General features: G+C 43.0%; 1 protein-coding gene and 1 long non-coding RNA gene across 10 annotated transcripts in view; both read right to left on the bottom strand.

Moving 5' to 3' along the window:
- Positions 1 to 20,443, bottom strand: part of LOC117207547 (low-density lipoprotein receptor-like) — a 62,956-nt gene that overhangs the window by 14,429 nt on the left and 28,084 nt on the right. For 3 of the 9 annotated variants that reach the window (XM_033447893.1, XM_033447982.1, XM_033448064.1), the window contains 3 exons: positions 17,914 to 18,036; positions 3,339 to 3,458; positions 741 to 863 (listed from right to left, as the gene is read on the bottom strand). The exons of 1 other annotated variant lie outside the window; for it this stretch is intronic. In XM_033447893.1, coding sequence (XP_033303784.1) covers positions 741 to 863; positions 3,339 to 3,458; positions 17,914 to 18,036 — 366 coding nt within the window. Of the gene's footprint in view, positions 1 to 740; positions 864 to 3,338; positions 3,699 to 17,913; positions 18,037 to 20,443 lie in introns of those variants that run through there. 5 more of the 9 variants (XM_033448230.1, XM_033448144.1, XM_033448322.1 and 2 more) reach the window with 5 other exon arrangements.
- Positions 8,128 to 12,279, bottom strand: LOC117208395. The gene is made up of 2 exons (XR_004487691.1): positions 12,162 to 12,279; positions 8,128 to 12,065 (listed from the first exon to the last, which is right to left on the bottom strand). It is a non-coding gene; the product is annotated as an uncharacterized LOC117208395 (long non-coding RNA).

The following is a 20,443-nucleotide window of genomic DNA, read 5'->3' as shown; positions in this document are numbered from 1 at the left end:
TTGAACGATATTTATCGTCGGTAAAACTGCCCTTGAATCGAAACAAGAAAAGAAAGAAAAGAAAAAAGCATAACAATCGAAAACGCCGTAACGCGTAAAAACAGAATGTATCGAAGATGGAAACCAAAATTCAGTCTTGTAAGAATTAACACGCCGACTCTTGCTTGTACGTGACGTACGTATCGATCGATAGACCAGATATATCGGTAGATATATAATAGGTAGCTCGTATCGACGGAATTCGGAACGACGTTACTTATTCGATTAAAATGCTGCAACGAATACCAAAATTTTCATTCCCGTACCGCAACCACAGAAGATATCCGCACATATCGCGATCCTTTGACGGAACGTTTCGTCGTTAGATTCTATATTTCGTGTTCGTAGTTAACATACTGGAATCTATCAGGTAAGGCGTAAATGCTACAACGGATACAACGACGCGCAACTACATTTTATAGCCACTACGGCATTCGTGACGAGTGTAATGCCACGACCACGGCCGATCTATAGGTAGCGAAGGACGGCGTCGATTCGATCTTTCGAACTTTCGTTTTCTTGCTTATCTTTTAAGCTCGTCTGCGAAAGGAATCGTTAAACGGACGTAGAGTAAGATGTATAAGCACCTGAAATCGAAGCACGCAATTGGCGATGAACGTGCGCGGATATGAGAGAAAGCAAATGTTACGTGAAGAAGCGTAAGCGTAAGCGTAAAATAGAGTGTCCGTGCAGAATCTTACTGCACTCAGCCTCGTCCGAACCGTCCGAACAGTCTGAATGGCCGTCGCACATCCACGCGAGTGCCACGCACTCGCCGTTCCCCGAGTGACACGTGAACTGATCCGCCGTACAATTCTTCATCCCTACAAGATGACGATCGATTGGACCGTGATTTTCATTCGTGACAAGGTGCCAGCCACACGGCACCGCACTCACGGCCAGAGATCCCGTTTCGCTCTCGCGCGAGTGCACAATGCCATTCGACAAGCTCTATTTTCGTCGAGTGCGAGGAGAGCCGTCTCGAGAAACCGCGAATCGCATCCCCAGGGTCAACTGCGTTTCGCGAAAAATTTACTCACCGTCGCTTTGTCCAACGCTTAAGGAACGTCGTCTGCGAGAAATTTCTTTCCTTTTTTATTTACTTTCGTCCCTTCTATCCTCTCCTATCGCGCAAAGTTTCTCAATTTAAACCGGTCTTAATTTAATTAACCACGTCGAAACGCCGTTACGCCGGTGGAAATTTGTCGTCGAGTTGTTCTTTACAGTTTCTACGCTTCGTTCTTATTATTCGTCTTGTTTCGCTCGCCGCTTCCACCGACTCGCTTATAATCGACAATTTGTTCAGTATCAAACGTGTTAACGGATTTAAGCTCGGCTCTTGTTGCGAGATGATGTCAGTGGCCGGAGCTTCGATGGTCGACCGTCTATTTTCGACCTAACGTTGTTTTAGTTTCATAGCATTTTCGGGCGAACAGCGAGAATTTAATGGCACGCGAGAAATTATATCGTTCGAACGTTAGGCTGTAACGGAAGGACATACGCAGTCGATAAGCTTCACAACGCTTTCACGATCGTCGAAGGATTCCAACGAATTTCTTTTCGTTTCGTATCTTACGTCGTAAGCCACGATGCGAATACAGATAACAACGGATTAGCAATAAAATAGAAAACTGGGAAGAAAAACTCGTTTCACCGCGAATCTGTACTCGATAGAAATATCGTATCGAAGATACGTAAACGAGAAACTTTAACTAGTCTGTAAATACAAGAAACCGTCTTTCGATATAAGACAAATTTCGGATATCTCTATCGATACGCGTGTCTTCTCTATTTCGTATCGCGAGCATTCGTTTCGCGAGTTCGTAAACGTCGAGAGAACGAAGGTAAGGCTGCTGTTCGAGGTCTACAGTTGGTCTACAGTTTCGGCTGATGTTTTCCTTATGCAACTACCTGCGCGCGTACAAGCTTCAAAATTATCGCTGAAAGATACGCGTGGCTAACGCGTAATCCAGTAAAGCTTATTAATGGATGATCTAAGACGCGGTTCTGAGAAAGTTACAGCCAAAGTGCACCGACTTATTTCAATAAGCTTAGCTCTCAGCTTTGTACCTGTTTAGCATTAACAAAGTGAATACACGAACGGTGTAGAATTAGCTGTACGATACCCGGTTGTAAATTTTAACCAACGAGGAAAAACTACTTTACGCGCGGTATGGAAGAGATACGCGAAACGCGAAACGCGAAACATACGTAACGCACGAAAATATTAAAATAAACGAAGAATATATAACGCGAATGGATCTACGGATAAACCATTTGCTTTTAGCACGTGCCGATCGATTTATTTAAACAATCGTTGAAAGGGTAAAAAGGACGGTATCGGTTTATATAATAGGTAGAGGAATCGACGTAACGAATAAACGACGGTTACTGGAAAATGAATAATCGTTGGACAACGATAGGTCGAAACGAGCGGCAAAACCTTCGAATAATCGGTGCGCGAGGAAACGATATTCGGCGAAGAACAAAAAGATGTTTAAATTTCAAATATTTAACTTTTCCTCCTTTGGTTTAAACGAACTTTACGATTAAACGCGATTTGTTTGTGCTTGTGTATTGCGTTTATGCATTTACGAGAAGTTTCGACAGATAGAACGCGCGTAATATACGAAAATATACAAAGCGATAAAAGGACAAAACTAATAATTACGCCTGACCAAAATTATTTAGACCAAGATATCGTTCTTATACCGTAGCTTGTTCAACTTTAATTATAGCTGATCGTAACGTCGCCGGAAGGATTTCCTTTGATTCGTATTTAGAATCAAAGGAAATCCTTCCGACGCAGATCAACCGACCATTGAGAAACTCAACGGGGATGGAATCGAAGCGACGTCGAAATTTTGCCGTTTTATCGAGCTTATCGTCGGCCATCTCGTCGGAACACGCGGTAGCGTTTAAAGAGAAAAAAAGGAAAGAATGAAAATTTGGCAAAACGTTCGCGGAATTTCAAACTCTATATATTTACTTTGCCTTGGCAATTTATCTCTTTCCGGTGGTCGAGTCGCGGTTTCGCTTTGATGGGAAACGAATTCAACGGTCGAGGGATGCAATTTGCGATTCCAAGACCTTACTACTCCAAGACCCTTTCGCTCTTTTATTCCACCGTGGATAATCCCCGTCTGTCGCTTATGTTCCGTAGTTTTCCCTTAATTTTTTTTTCCTTTCCTCTTTTATTGCTCTCTCTCTCTCTCTCTCTCTCTCTTTTTCATTTCGCTTCTCCTTGGCTCCTTCCTGGCTCGTTCCAGCGATCAACCTACGACTTATTGACAACTTACTGCGGCAATTTTTCTCGTCCAACCCATCGCTGCAGTCGTGCTGAAGATCGCACAGCCAGGTTTTCGGTATGCACCTCCCAGGGCTGCACTCGAACTCCGTTTCGCTGCACTGTTTCGACCCTTTCGATCGCAATCGTTTTATCATTTTTCATTCTCGCAACCATTCTTTCGCACGACTAGTCGCCGTGCGCGCGCGAACAGAAGCGAACAAAAGCGAGACGAACCTCGCCAACGATTTATCAGCACACCAATTTATTAGTCGCGATATTAAACTCGGATCGAGCGAACCTGTTTCCATCTCGCGTTACAACTTTTTGAGAAGGATAAGCATTTTCTCTCTTTTCTCTACTTTTCTTCTTTTTCTTTCGTCCTTCTTTCTTTCTTTCTTTTTTTCCTTTTTTTTTCTTTTTTAATCGTAGGAACGAACGTCGGTTCGCGGGTAGGTTTTTACATATCAAATTAGAAGTCCAACGATAGAAAATCTTCCTTTGACGGTTTTAGCGCCTTTCTGACGCAAAATTAAATTTGTTTTCAGTTATTTATTTATCGTCATTTAGATACGTACGTGATCTTTTCAAAAGGCGAAAAAATGCTAGACAGGACGTTTTAATTAAGGAACATCGCTCGGATATCCTATCCCTCGGATGCTCTCTTATTAACCGACAAACGACTTTCTCTTGACTCTTTTAACGATTCGCACTATAGAGGGAGAAATATCGATGGCATATCTATTCGCGCGTGTTTCCTATTTTCGATAGAAAACCGCCGATGCTTTTTTCGTGAGAATCGATGTTTCCGATATTTTTATTCCGCGAGCGTGGCTGACTTCTGGTACACGATACTAAGAAACTTGAAAGAAACAGCGAAGCGTTACATCAACGTATTTTTTCCTTATAAATTGCGTCGTGTTTCCATATAAACTCGTATCGTGTCCCTCCCTTTTATTACTTCCGCAAGACATTTTCCAAACGCGACGCTAGATTTCTCAAGTTTCCGGCCAGTGATACGATGTTTAAGGATCGTCGTTTTATTTCCGCGATGGCGGCGTTTTTAATATATGTCGAATACTTTAAATAATCTTCACTGTTATTACTCGATACTGATTATATACATATACCATATAAATAATTGCACAAAGGGCGTAGCGAAAGGAATAGCGGACAACGAAGACGAATTCAACGGTAGCCACTGTACGTGCGACTTTATCAAAGAATTTGTAAAGTAACTTTTCATTTCATAGTATTAGCCTAGAAATTCTTGGCGGCTCTTTAGCGGATAGCTTTTGAAAAAGGATAAGCTAACGAGAACAATGACTTTAAATATTCGAACATTTAGGCAAATTCGTTACTTCCGTTTTTCTATGTCGCGAGTTTTTCAATAATGTCACGCGTGGAATAACATCGTCCAAGTAGCTTTATTTTGTAAAAAAAGGAATATCTCGCGGTATTTCAAAGATGAAAAGTAAACGTAGCGATATTACCGCTTTATATAAAATATGAAAGACACACAGAGAAAAATATGATAAGTCCGTTCTTGTTAATTTCCTGACATTTACATCGCTCGGTGGTTAAAGAGTGAAAAAGGGGAAACTCGTCTAAACCGTTTGCCCGACGAAAACATACGTACGTGTACGCTTCTTTCTGGCCGGTCTTATAGCCATCGGTTTCTTCGGCGCAAAACCGGCATGAAAGAAAAGAGGGAAGAAGCTGCGATCGGTACGATTTAAATATGCGCACGAAAGATCGCATAAAAGAAAATCAGATCCGCTTAGCCGGCACTCGGGAACTGATTAAACTCTAGCAAACCGCTAGATATGGGATATTACAGGTTGTTTAACTTTTTAGCGAAGCTGTTAATTCTAGAACAACGAGCCGCGCAACTTTCTTCTTTGCCTCGAGTACAAGAGTACTCGATAAAGACGGTCTGTGAAACGCGGCGAAAAGGTATCGAGACTATTCGACTTAACGCAGGCTGGCCGTATTAATTTGTCAGTGGTAGTGTTTCGAAAAGCGACGGAAAATAATTCAACGAATATATTTTAAGCCATAAAGATAAAAAGATCTAGACGATGCTGCACATCCGACGATGACTGATATACGAGAGAATAGAAGTTTCGATCATAACGGTCGATTTCTTTCGTTTCGACAAGGACACGATCAAGCTGATATCACGCTATAAGGGCAGGCGCGATAAAAATCTAATTGCCATTTATTATCCGTTTTCGTGGTTGTTGGAAATTCTTCGATAGAAATTACTTGCACGGTAACGAGAGAGCAGTCGGAGAGGCCCTTTATTATTGTCGCGGACTTGTTCGCGGTGCAACGCAATTTTTCACGTCGCTAGTTATCACGTTATACGTCTTCCGCTGTCGCAAAATCGATACGGTTCCCCGTGCAATTTCAAAGCGAGAGAAATGCGACATCGTTAGCAGATTACAAGCGATGCCGAACGCGGTCGACCGATATGTTTGCCGGATGCGTGCCGGAGGAGAAGTCGGTTCGCCCAAATATTCGTTAGCCTTTGACCCGTCGCGTTATCGATGCAACATCATTTGCAATTTCGTGCATCGATCACGCGAATGCTCGCGTTAATCGTTAGCCGATTCTAACGAGCGTTTTATCGTAGTTACTGTAATTATACGAATTATATATGATTTTCGATCGTTATATTCCAATATAGGTGATAATTTTTAATGAATTTTTATAAGAACAACGAACCGTAAATTTTATGTGAAGATGACGACAAATCCGGATATCGAATTATAACAAACGTATAAACTCGAATTCAAGAAGAGATTGATACGTTATTTTTGTTCTATTAAGCGTAGTTACATGCGCGCATTAACCGTAAATAACGTAGATACGTACGCTATGTTTCGAGATTTGAGAGAATATTAAAGGAATATCCATCGTCCTGTTGCGTGTTTCGTACGGCTTAAGATTTGGAAAACTAAAGCGATACTTTACTTTGATCGAACATAGGAGGTATTTTATTTTCAAATTGAAACAATTTCTCGTTTATAACAGCTAGCGACAAATTCAAATTTACCCGCGTATGAGAATCGATCCAGAAATTGAATCCAGAATTAAAAATTCGAAAGCTAAATTTCAAAGGGATATCCATTTTTGATCGCAGATAGAAAATATCCCGTTTTTCAACTATAGAAATCTCTCGCCTGTAACAGGTTCGAGTCACGAGTATTTTTACACGCTCTCGCTCATAAATGCAAACGATCGTCTTTAAGTTTATTCGTAATTCGAAAACGTCTCCAATCGAAGAAGGAAATCCGCGTCCAAACTCTTTGGATTTTTAAACTAAATAATACACCAAAGCTAACTGACTAAAAAACTAAAGTATTTCGACGTTTCTTCTCAAACGTTGTATGCGCGATCCAGAATATCGTATTTAACAACTTTGTGTTTTCTTAATCAACGCTAATAAAAATCAACGGTACAGACCGGAACAACAGACCTTCGAGAACAAAAAGGCTCGCAGTTTAGCGGAGAAAAAGCAACGTGCCGACCGATGTAATTAATCTTCCATAATTCGCGTCGTTATGTAACACGACCAGGATTTCTTTTTCAACGACCTACATACGCTCCGTGCGATCCGATTTTTGCCGATATTTTTCCGATTAAAGGAACACCACGTGGGCAGGCGGTAGTTTCGCGCAAACATTTTGCACGCGCCGCTAATTCCCTATATTCTCGATTAATCGTCTCATACGCGAATAACTCGAGCAACCTGGCGATCCTCTCCTCCCTCCTTCGTTTATTTTCGCTATTACCCATTTTGTATTTCTTTTTAATTTTTATCTACTTTTCCTCCCTTTCTTCCTTTTTTTTTTTTTTTTTTTTTTCTATGAACCTGCATATCGTATCGTCTCACCGCTGCAGCAGCTCCTCCCGCTCTTTCCGCTTTGATTTCCGTCTTTTATCGGTCTCTACGTTTAATTGGCTCTGCGATATTGAAACTGTAGAACGATAGAAAGGGGGTCCGCGTCACGGACCGGGCAATTAATATTAAAACCGTACTGTTGCCGCGTAATAATGAATAACCACCGGGATCCTGGATCGGTAGGGAAAATGGAAACCGATTAATCGATTTCATCGCCACTCGACGTCGCTGGGTATCGCTATTGATTAGACCGCTCGAGAAACATTCGAGACGTTTGCTCTGCCGCAACGAGCACGAGTTATGTAAATCGAACGAGCTAAGGTGAATGCTATAGCGTTACCGTTTGCAAATACGTCAGGCCAAGAGGTCGGATAACGAGCTATGAAAAATTATATCTTAGCACCGATCGCTTCGACCGGTTTATCGATCCAACGAAAACGTTTATCGCGAGCCCCCGACAACGTCTGTCCCATCGAACGAGGCAACGAGAATTTGTTCGCTCGTACATATAGAACGCCGTGTATACGGAATATTTCGTTTGTTTTACGTTTTTCCGATTGTTTTTCTTTTCCCGAGTGTGCTGGAAAACTCCGTTCAACCGGTTAACCGAATTTTGTTTGCCGTGCTCGGAAACTCTTTCATTCACAAAAATAGCAATTAACAAAAGCGTATATGTACCGGGTAGATCGGTTTTAATTTTCTGCGAATTTGTAAATACGCGGCGTTACGTTTCTCTCCCCTTTCCTTTTTTTCTAGCGTTTCGTAAGCGATATCGCATCGTCGAATAAATTATTACGCTGGAGATATGCATAATAGTCGACTCTGTATTATTTTCAATTAATGGATCGATTAATAGATCGCTGTTTTTTCTTCTTTTCATTTTCTTTTTTCTTTTTTCTTTTTGGAGGGAGAGATACTGCAGCGAATAAATTATTAGCGATTAGTACGTCTCCCAGTTGACGGTGTAATTGGCGCAAAAAGCAAAAATTGTCGAAAGCGGGTATCGATTAAATTTGTTTTAACTTTTGCAACTGCAAACATTCTTTTTTGTCTCTTTTTTTCTTTTTTTTTTTATTTTAATTGGAGCAATGCGTTAATAAGTACACCGGTGTGCATCGGTATGCACGATGAAAATATGGACGATTTGGGCGAGGAATTAACTCTCGTCTTTCCTAGTTAACGGATTAATTGACACGGAAGTAAATTTAATTTCGATGTCGAGTTAATTAACGCGTTATCTGTTCGATCGCCTATTGATGCCGATAATGAATGTTTTAACAAACGCCGAAGACACGGTCGATGCATATTTTCGTATTATAGAGCATTTCGCGAGCTCTCGTGTTTCAAGATAACAATTACATACGCAAAATTACCGAATCGCTTTTGTCGTTCCGGTATTATTAGATTTGGAAAATCATCGTCGCAATTATTTTCATCTCGCGCGCGTTTTATTTACGAAGTAAACGATCTAAATTGATGAAACATCGACGCTCCGAATTTCTGTGAAAATCGCAACCTTTGCTAAAAAGGGGAAATGAGAAACAAAGACAAAGAAAAGAAAAAGAGAAAAAACAGGAAACCATTATCATAATGCGCGCTTTATGGCTCGAGTCACGTTCGATTTAATTGCTTTATATCGGATAAACTACTTTCACGCTGATACACTCTTATTCGACTATTTATTTCAAAATCAAAGCCGTACCAAAGTAAACACGAAATACAGATTTTAATACAACTAAATAGAACGTTGACTTTAGCGCGACAAAGGAAAAATTTCATTTTATTATTCACCGTGGCTACAAAAGATATTCGTTGCTTTTGTCGTTTTATTACTACGTTCTACGTTTCGTTTTCGTATCAAGTTTTCGTCACGCGGAAGAACTACCGGATAACGCGAAACTCAACGTACGTACTCGAACGAGAACGAAGAACAAAGTAGAAGGTGTAGCAAACAAACGATACAAAGAGCATTTTAACGGAAATAAATATACTTTACGCGCGTGTATAGTACCAAAATGGAAAGCGAGGAAAGAAGACGGAGCGTGGAGTTTGGCACGCCAAAGGAAAACTATCGTTCGACCATCCGTGTCTCTGGATTTAAAAAAGATAGGAATGCGCGTGAAAGTAGAAATACCGAGAATAGAGGACAGGAATGCGAAGGAAAATGCGATCTTGAGACAGGGCGTATCGCTGCTTGGTATCGATAGCGGCGCGATCTAAAAAACCTACGTTTCATAGAACGACGTTAAAGAAACGTTTGCGAGTGGTTTCAACGACATTACGGGGCTGGCTCGACGCACGGCATGCCACTATTCGCGGAAGCGATGCAACCTTCCGCTCGTAGCATGCACGAAACAAGCGAAGCAGGTGTCGCTGTAACGCTAAGATCGGATCGATAGCGGCATGACCAACGATATCGACGTTACAACTGTATCGTCCACGTAAAACCGATAGAATCGTACATATATAAATAGACATTCTATTCGAATTTGTGGAATCGCGCCAAACGTTGACACGCGTCTCCGGATATGTACCTAAGCGGCAAGCTGTTTATTCCGCGCGCAAAGGAAAACACGCGAGTCGTCGTCGTCGTGAATCCGAGCTGCAGTCTACGCACACATTGGAATGTCATTATCAAACTATTCCATTAACCACGACGACGACCGCGTGGCGTACAAAGCAAAACCGTACGACGAATAGGAATTTACCCGATTGATCTGTACGGCACGCATCTAGGTCACGCTATCGAGCGTATCGATAGGCGAAACAACGTCAATACCGAACTATTTAATTACAACGATAAAACCGCGTTTGTCATTTAAGCCATGGGTCAAAGGGTTCGCCGATTATGATATTCTCTCTCCCTCTCTCTCTCTCTCTCTCTCTCTCTGCGGTGCTGTACCCGTGATCGGTTTTGATCGCAAATCAACCGCGTACACTCTTTCGATTTCCGTGTCAAGATCGCCGCGTAATTCGCCAGCGTAAATTCAGAACTTTGGAATGTCCAATAACTCTCTGTAAATTCCAACTATCCGAGGTTCGAACGCGCGCGAACAACGGACAGCTAGACACAAAAGAGCCGAATGAAAGGTACCGCTGTCACGCTTGATTATGGATCGGCTACTTGTTGAACTATCCGCTCTCGTCGAAATCATCGCCCACGCGTATATACATGTCTAATACAGAGTGGCTCGCGCGAGTATTCGAACGTTTGCAGGAACGTTTCGCGAACATATTTATCATCGCTACGATTCGAAAGGTGGTTCGTTCGGCATTAACCTTAGCAGCTACGATTTAAAATCGTGCATTACGATTCGTTCTTCGCTCTTTCCTGCTGTACTCGAACGTACGTACAGGACCCGAGAATCTCGTTGTCAGAAATTTTTCGAAATACAGCGAATATCTAGCTGACAAAAAAAAGGGGGGGAGAGAAAAAAACCACCTGCTCCGCGTATCACGTAGCAATGTTTGTACAACGTTGAACGGTACAGTGTTCGTTAAAAATTTGTCAAAGATAACGTTATATATCACAATGTTATAACGTTACAAGTAGTTTACCGAGCGTGAACCAGGTAGAATAAAACGTGCAAGGCTGCTAGAACCGCCAAGAGTTAACCCTTTCGATATGAATTCTTTCTTACGCTGTATATCAACATCGCCGGATGAAACTTTTACCATACGACGTTCCATTACGGTCGAACAGCGATGCATAGTCCATTCACCGGACTTGATAATCCACGCGATGAAACACGTCGATGCTCTATCTTTTTATCTCTTTATAAGAATAAAGAAAATGTAATAAGATCGCGAATAAAATAAAGCCTGAGACGTTAATCGATCGAACTTAAAAAAGAGACATTCGATTTGTACTTGCGTTAAGAGGAGGAAGAAGAAGAAGAAGAAGAAGAAGAAGAAGAAGAAGAAGAAGAAGAAGAAGGAAAGAAAACGACTACAGAGTGCGTTGAACGTACATAGTTCGCAGCAATGGAATTTCCAATGCATATACACAAATGTATTCATAGAGCAAGAGAATGGATTTCGTTTAGCGCATATAGGCGTTGATAAAATCGAAGGGATTAATATAGATCACGCGCGTGTTTCTCGTTTCACGTCGTTATAGAGCCAAAAAGCGTATTTCGTTGCTATCGATAATAACTACGTACCGCGTAGTTGCCTAGTTAGAGATAGAAAAAACCAAATTTTTTTTATACGCGACAAAAAAAAAGCCAACGCTAGATTTTCCTATTCTTATCGCGTCGCTGTTGATCGCAGATCAGCTACTCGTTGACCTCGTAATAAAATAAAATCGTCGAGCGTCACTGGAGGATAAAATAACGTGGAACCCGCATTAATTTTCCATAAATCTGAAGTGCATACACCGCGTACGCATTGATCGCCGTGTTAAGCACGCTCTATGATCGATTTTTCTCCTCTCTTTCTCTATTTCTCTTTTTTTTGTCTTCCTTTCTTTTTTTTTTTCGAATGAAAAAAGCATCGAAAAGGTTTTCATTACGTAGGTAACTTGATTATAGATCAGCCACCATACTGGACGTCCTTCGTGGATCAAAATCACCGTGCAATTTCACAGTTTTTCACGATAAATTTAGAATTTAAAATACCCGCTAATTCTCTCGCAGATACGAAACACGCTACGTTCACCGTCGCACGCGTTCCTCCATAGGACTATCCAGGCAACTTTTTTCATCTTTTTTTTTTCCTGTTTTCGGATATCCCTCTTTTGTTTCGTATTTTACTCTGCGTTCAGAGTTCAACGAGCTTCCATCGATATTTCTCCGTGCGATGGCGAGAAGAGCAGTCGAAAATATTCGCCTGCAAAAGCGTTTCAAAACTAACGGTAGCTTTCGTTCGTGCGTCAATCCGCTTCACCTGCGCGAAACCGGTCCGAAAAGTTGCACTTTCACATACCTGCTTTCGCGGCGAGGGAATCGCGTTTCAAGGGCCGACCGAAGGGCCACGTTTCGGCCGCGTCTCTTTCTTCTTCCCAAAAATCAGTCGCGAGAGAACAGGCTCGCTCGTTCCCACGGCTTGTAAGACTTAATTTCAATAATCGATCGATGAACAACGGACTCGTTCTGATTAATTCACGCGACCCGATCGAACGACGCGTAACAAAAGCGACCTTTGCCTTATTCGCGTTTCTCCTCAAGAGCGAAAGAATACTCCCGGCCGCGTTCCAATTTTTTTTTCAAGCAAAGTATTGGCAAGCCGGTGAAAAATACGGTACGCGTGAGAGAAAAATAGACGAGCAATTTCGAAATTCGATCGATCGTCGACCGATTCAACGTTAAAATTATCCTTGCGTTAGACGTATTCGATTACAAAGTCAGACGAAAAAACCACATATTTCGTTCCATTTTTCACCTTCCTTAATGTTCGACGAATATTAAATCGCATCGGTTAATTCGTCGTACATTTATCGTCCATTTTCCGATCTATGTGGTTCTAGCTTCTCACCTTGTGTATTAGAACACGTTATCGATCAAAAAGCGAAACACGATCGACGTCAGTCGCTTTTCTCGCTCTCTGAATCGTTGCGAGATCAACGGAACTATAAATCGCGTTATGAGCTGGTGTGTTACGATACTCGTAATATAGAGGCATCATCGATGAAAAATTGGAAAAGAAATTGGAAAGCCGAAATTAATAGCGATAGTAGCTATCGACGAAGGATCGGATATTTTTCGATTCATTTAATAAAGTAGCGGCAAAGTACTTTAATTATCCGAGCTTTGTAACTCGTATCGTTTTACCGTGGCGGAGAAGTATCGCTTTTTAATACCAAACATCGATTTTTCACGCTCTCCGCGTGCTCGGTAAACGACCCTTCTACTTAACAGAAACAAATAAAAATCGAAAACTGCCGGTATGGTAGTGGCGCGTTTCTCTGTTTGCGATCAAGGCACGATCTAAAAAATCGAGGCTTACGCGTGCCAACCACGTTCTTTCGAAAGAGATACGCCAAAATTTCGGATCGATACCGATTAACGTATTCGCGCGTACTGTTCCAGCTTCTGATCGAGCATCTTTATCGTTTTTAAATCGCAGATATTTCGAAATTTATACTTTCATCCGAAATTACAAGCGAAGTTACATTCTGTAACAGCTTTACGCTTTTAAATATCCTATAAACGCATAAATATCCGCCTTATCACGCTGCGTAAACTCGATGTAAGAAGAGTTTAACGAACGTCCACCTGGCAGCGGATTCTATACTTTATAATAAAAAATTAAAAAGCAAATTCAACTCCTGACGAAGGTAACTGCGACGCGAAACGTCGAGACATCTCTTTCGAAAGCTTGCACTCGGAAGCCCTAATTTTCGTAATCGTATAACGAGTGTTGCGAAACTCTCTTTAAAATTCAAAAATGTATATTTCGTAGGAATTTCTCAAACATCAACGCGTTTAACTCGACTCGAACGTTAAGGTCGTAACAATGACCTACTTTTCCGTAATTTTCATCTGCTCGTTTCCTGTCTCACCGTTAAGAAGCAGTTCCCCAACGTTCGATCGATACTACGGACCGGTATAATTTTTCATACCCCTTCGGAAAACAAAAAGGCCGTTTTTATCGAAGTAAAACGTATCCATCGAGTAATCTATGGAGCAAACGCGCGCCAACTTTGCAACGAAATTCTGTCAAATTTTATCTCGATACGATTTGCTCGCGAAAATATTGGAACAGTCGTGGAAACCTCTTGCGAATATATTACGAGCGAGTAATACGAAACATTTTGAAACTTTGTTAGCACCGTGACGAAACACCGCTATCGTCGTTACGTCGGTAGAGTTTGAAACACGCTCGAAAATACAGCATTCGACGCGAATAATACATCCGAAAGATCGTAAAAGTATTTAAACGGCTCGTTATACGCCTATTATACGATACGTTCAACGTGGCTGTTTACGTTGTATCCTAGCATTTTTTTAATATCGATGTTAAATAACGTCGGTGAAACTCTGAATCTCTCAGCTGCGCGAATCGAAACGCAGAGAAAAACGACGATCGAGACTACGTATTATTCTGAAAAATTGACCATTACTTGGAATTTGCTGCTGCTTATAAACGAATTCGCGAGATATATCGATCCTTCGTATTTTAATTGCGCGACGGATCGATGTTGGAATTCTCGACGATCTCGAGCAACGTAATCGCGAAGGTCGCCTTTCATCACGATGCCAGCGAAATTCCAAAATGTTTTACCTAACACGCGCGATATACGAAACGCAAAAATGACATTTCCAACTTTCACAGGACGTAGACGGAATTTCACGAGCGGTCGTACGCGTGTAACGGAATCGTAACCGATCGTAATCGGCGGAAAGCGAGCTTGAGTAGCGTAATTGGTCGAATAGTTGTAAATAATGGTGATGGAACGACGATCGCGCGGACAATTACCAAAACGGGAAAGTAATCAGCGGTGGCGCACACCGTTTCCCCGCATTTACATACCAGCCCATTATAATTGAATATTAATTATCGCGGATGGATATACGTCGTGGCTGGAAATGCACGAGCATGAATATTAATTCGGTATTTGCCCGACGAAATCAGAACGAGCCGTTGTTATTATTAATAACGCGATATCGCGCAACAATCTACCTCTGGAAAATAATAAAATATATATTTATATATATGAACAACATATACAATCACACAGATGCAAGATACAGCGAGATATATACGTAGCTTAAAATAGTACGATAAGAATTATATGAAACGCGCTAATCACGTCGATGCGAGATGGTTTGTCTGAATCCATGAAACAGGAACTTTTCTCTCTCTCTCTCTCTGTCTCTCTCTCCCTCTCTCTCCCCGTCTCCCCCTTTCTCAGGGACCAACCGATATTTGAACGAAACACGCGCGCACGTGTGCCACGGTCGAAATAATTCTCCGTTTACCGATACGATTTACTTCCACAAATAATTTCGCCGTTAAACGTAACGAACCAAGTTTTCTTGCGCGCATCCAGACGCAGCTAACGTGCATGCGCTGTCGCATATATTGTACGTATGTATACTCTGGCTCAAAAGTCTCGGGACATTTGCTTTTAATATCTCGATAATTTCGATAATTTCGATATTTCAAGCTGCACGCGTGTTCCAACAAAATCGTTGGCATACCGGCATCAATTCCAAATTACACGCCATTTCCCGTTACCTTCGTTGCGCGCTTTAGTTTCCGCGATCTTGCGATCGGCATAGCGACCGCCCTGACACTTTTGTCCCGAGATGTACGTACAGCGGCTCGCGAAAGTATTCCGACACTTGCTACGGAAAATTTTTATGGCTATATTGCGCGCATTGTACGAAACTGTTTGAAATTTCCTTGGCATTGCAACGAGACACGACTATCGTCGTCGTGGCGGTATAAATGATTCGAAACCAATCCGAAAATATGTAGAAAAATTGTCGGACGTTTCTCGTAAACGTACGCTTACTAGAATATACGACAAACATAAGCAAAAGCTTGGTATACGATATACGCGGTATACGGCACGACTGGTAGCCTTGAACGTACAATTGGTGCTAAAAAAAACGTGGTCTTACCGAATATCGCGGTTTCTTGATGTAACAAATAATTACGAATACTTTGGCAATCTTTGCGAAGGGTATGCTCGCAACCGATATCTCGTAGCTTCGATCGTGTATACAGTTCGAGATTGGTTTCAGATTTTATCGATGTAATACGGTCGCGTCGCCTTACAGACCCAACGAGATTTTGGAATATCTTGTAAAACATATACCTAACAAATTTCTAATAGCGTTCGAATACTTTTGTCGGACACTGTACGTACGTATACATACGCGTAATATATACATTAATATATATATATATATATTTTTTAGTCGGTTTCATTCGCGAACAAATGAGCTTACAGCGCAACGGGGGAGACAAAATCCATTCGTATTGTTCCATTAAATACTTCGCACCGACGTGCAAGCGCGTGTACGTTGGTTGGCGTTGGGAATTAAGTACGAAAATGTAGGAATTTAAAAATTCTGGGAGCTCGACAGCTGTCCCCGGTTGCGCCTGGTTTTTAGCCTGTGCAACTCGAAACGATCTTCGTTTACTTTGGCCACGACAAAAAATATAGATATTACTACGATATAATAAATCGATAACGATTCAGGAAAATCGTAGTGACGGGCGAAGATTAAAATTGCGAATACGCGTAGAAGAGAGTTATTGGCTAGTGGAATTTGTCGAAAATAATAGACAGAGATTAACAATAACTTGCACGCTCGATGGTAATATGAAAAACGTAATAAAAAAAGGGAGCAATCTCGTGAAAAACTCTGGTCAGGGTTATCTTAAAATAAACGCTCGCGCGTTTAATTTTCATAAATAAACGTGGTCGATTGCTCGTTAAAGGTTGCAACTATTACGCGATAAATAAATGTCAGCCGTTAAGCCACATCGACGAGTCTAGCTTTCTTCGACGTTTGCGTTTCGTAAGTCTCATTGACGATTCACGATTCGCGGGATGCTGCGACTTGTTACGACCGTGTTTCGGTTCGTTTCGCTTTCCGAGCGAGATCATAACGAAGAATCTTTTAAAAGAAAGACGTCGAGACTCTCGCACCTACGAAACGTTCGCGTCTTCGTCGAAAGCCCTTTGCTCGACTTTACAAACTCCACCAGCCAAGCCAAGTTCGTACTCTCGTAATTCCGAGACGGTCTACGCGAGTAATATAGCTGACTCCGGTTCGTGTAATTAATATCGCTGCAGGGTGTAGATCGTACATTCTGGAACATGGTTCCGACGTTCATCGCCGAGTATCGCGACGATATACTCGAAAGAAAGGAATTTACCATGCACGTACCGTACAGGCTATCGAGATCTCGACGACGAGAGCAAAGGGGAACGATCCGATGGCCGATGCGAACAAGCTGCAAATTGCGAGGGAAGTTGCTTGGAAAACGGAAAAAGCAAACGCAAGTTTCGCGGAACGAATATTTTCTTTCGGATCGGCTCGACCGGCAGCGCAAAAATATTTGCTCGACGAAAAAACTATATCGATCGAGAAACCACGATATCGAGGATCGATCCAACGAGAAACGTTTAATCGGAATCGTACGGCGATCGTTCCCTGTTTACCTTCGGTATAAACGCGACCTTAATCCTCGATCCATCTACGGTCTCCGAATTTTTATATTCGATAAAGGAACGTACTTGCGACGTACTTTTTAAGGGAACTTTTATCGCGAAATTAGAGCAAGGAACCCCGGGGTATTTTCCTTGGGAGCTCGTTAACGATAAAAAATGATCGGGCGGAAAAGAAGAGAGAAGAAAAGAAGCACGGAACAAGGAGAAATATGGGAAAAATCTTTGCGCGAAAATATTCTCTTAAAACCGTCTGGAAATCTCACGATCTACACCCGGCGTCTGGAAATCCTCGCAATTCCATTGTCAGCTTGCATGGCCGCGTAATTGAAAATCATTTCGAGTCGAATTTATTCCGGCCATAACCATCGTACCGTTGCTAAAAACTAACTACGACACAGAGAGGAAATAGAATCGTTCCATCGAACAAGATAGAAGAAGGAGAAGGGGAAGGGGAAGGAGAAGAAGAAGAAGATGACGATGACGACGACGATGATGATAAGGAAGATGAAGAAGGAAAGAAAGAAAGAAGAGAACGTAAGTACTTACTGCAGACCGTTGGATCCTCGTCAGAGCCATCGTGACAATCATCCTCGCCATCGCAGTGCCAGGTTCCGGGTATGCACTTCTCGTTGGCGCACTTGAACTCCGAGTCGGCGCACGTGCGCGGACCTGCAAGCGCACGTTCGTAATCGTGATGATAATCGTCACCGATGGCCGATACGAGGTGCACGACGCACGCCAATCGGAGCAACAGCAACAACGGCAGCAGCGTGCACGTGCATCGCGACGCGTCGTTGAAAAGACGCATCGATGTTCCAGCGAACCGCATGCTCGCGCGAGAATGTGTGCTTTACGAGTCCCTTTTTCAGTCGTACGAAGCGTACACGAACATTCGCGTATATCCTGTGTATCACCGTGAAGAGGGGAGAGGCAGAGCGGCACGGTTCTCGACACCTTCGCAGGCGCTACTTTAATCGCTGATCCAATATAAAAGCTTTCAACGTGCAACGCTTTACGAGGCCCTTTTCTCCCCTTGCGTACGTACTGCAAGAGGTTCCGCTGTTGTACTCCGCTGCCACCTTCTCTCTCTCTCTCTCTCTCTCTCTCTCTCTCTCTCTCTCTCCTCTTCTTTTTCCCCCTTTCCTCTCTTCGTTAATATCGCAACGGCAGAAAATCGTCCGTCGATCGTTTTATCGCGGCTCACGGAGTTTCAAGCGTTACGCGAAACGGCCGATAAAACGCCGTATACGCGATTACCGCGGCGGCGAAACTATGCCAGGTCGAGCCAGCGAGGCAAAAGTAGCAGATAGCACCGAAACACCGGGACCATCTATTCAGAGCATCTTTCGAGCTTCGTCGGCTTCCGTATCCCTCCGAACCGACGAAAATCCTTTTCGCCCACCCGAAAAACCCGCACCCGCCGCTCCGCACAGATCTCTCCGAAATCACAATACTCTTATCCCCCTTCTCTCGCCTCTTTTCTACCCGGCCTGGCCACCGATTTACCGCCACCAAACCACCTTCCGGATCTCCGACCAAACAATCGTCCGTGAAACGATTTTCCAATAAATCGACTCTCTTCGGCCAGGCTCCTCCCGTCCCACGGAGGCCAAAGATTTCTCTTTTCAACTGCAAGTATCTTCCATATATATCTATATATATATCTCCTTGCTCTCCTCTCGTTTTCTTATCTTTCTTTTTCCTCTGTACTCTGTACTCGGTCGAGATCACTGGACGACGGTCTGGGCAACACGGAAACGAGGAACGACGAAGGAAATAGGGATGGAAAAAGGTTGGAAACTGGCAGGACGCCGGCAGGAAACTCGCGAAAAGCTCTCCCGTCGCTCTGTGCACCACTTGGAGTGGACGACGCGGTTACGACGCGGCTACGACGCGGTTACGACGCGGCTACGACGCGGTTACGACGCGGTTACGACGCGGTTACGACGCGGTTACGACGCGAACGCCCTGATCGCTTGACGCGACAAGCAGACAAAGAAGGGGGAAAAAAAAATAATCGACACGGTTCTCCCGACGATTCGAAGCGATTTCAAACAACGAGACCACCGCGAGAAAGACGACGATGCACTCGCGCTGACGGCTGCGGATGCTGTAAGCCAGCGACCGAGTAAAGGGGCCCCTATATATGGGCCTGAGGACAGCCACGCCGATATAGATGTAGAACGCACGCACACGAATCTGCCGCGTAGGGAGAACGAGCGACGAGCACGAGCAACCAACGAGACGCGATTATCGTCGCTTTTCGCCTGATCTAACGGAAATTCGTTACACGCGCGATTTCGCTGAATCGGGAAGCGTCGAGGCGGCGCGTAAGATCAAGGACTCCGACGAGACCAATTATCGCCAACCGTAACGAATAATAACGCGACGAAACTGTCACAATGGCCCACGCAATCCGGCCAGGTTACAGCGTCAGAATGGCGTTCGCGTCTCGCGGTGAGAGGGCTAATGCGTCTCGGCCTGGCGCGAACCACGCACGGTCTCCGTTTCGCAATAAAATTGTACGTAGTATAATCGTACGATCGATTGTCTGGACAAGTGGTTAGATATCGCGTTAGAAAGTTTTCAGTTTCTGCGAAATCGAAGGTTCCAGAGAGACGATACTTCGCCTGCGTACCATATCTGTCTCTATATCACGCGCAGTGGTTCGCCACACCGTTTCCACGTTTATCCTACGCAACTTTTACGTATCGTATATTCTATATATTTACGTAAACTCTACCCTCTCGAACGTATCGATCGTTATATAGGCTAATTGTCGACGTTTCGTCAATCGCTTGTCTATCGTCAAAAACCTCCGTCTAACTCAAAGTACGGTCAAAGTACGTCCTTCGTTTACGTTAAAGTTAAAAGAATATATACTCGCGTAAACGTGTACGTTTGCGTTCCAAAATATTTCCCGTAAAACGCGTAATACAGACGAACGCGAGTACAGATAAATCAGAAAAAGGGGAAAAAAAATACCGAGAGAAAAAGTGGAGGAACGGATCGTTATAGCGCGGAACGTATTTTCTATATGATTTACGTCAATGGTATTGGTATACGGATTTTCATT

The sequence above is a fragment of the Bombus bifarius genome, unplaced genomic scaffold (assembly GCF_011952205.1).
Source record: "Bombus bifarius isolate JDL3187 unplaced genomic scaffold, Bbif_JDL3187 scf7180000007964, whole genome shotgun sequence".
In the NCBI taxonomy this organism is placed as follows: Eukaryota; Metazoa; Arthropoda; class Insecta; order Hymenoptera; family Apidae; genus Bombus; species Bombus bifarius.
Note: the sequence above shows the minus strand (reverse complement) of the source record. Positions and strands in the feature narration are given on the sequence as shown.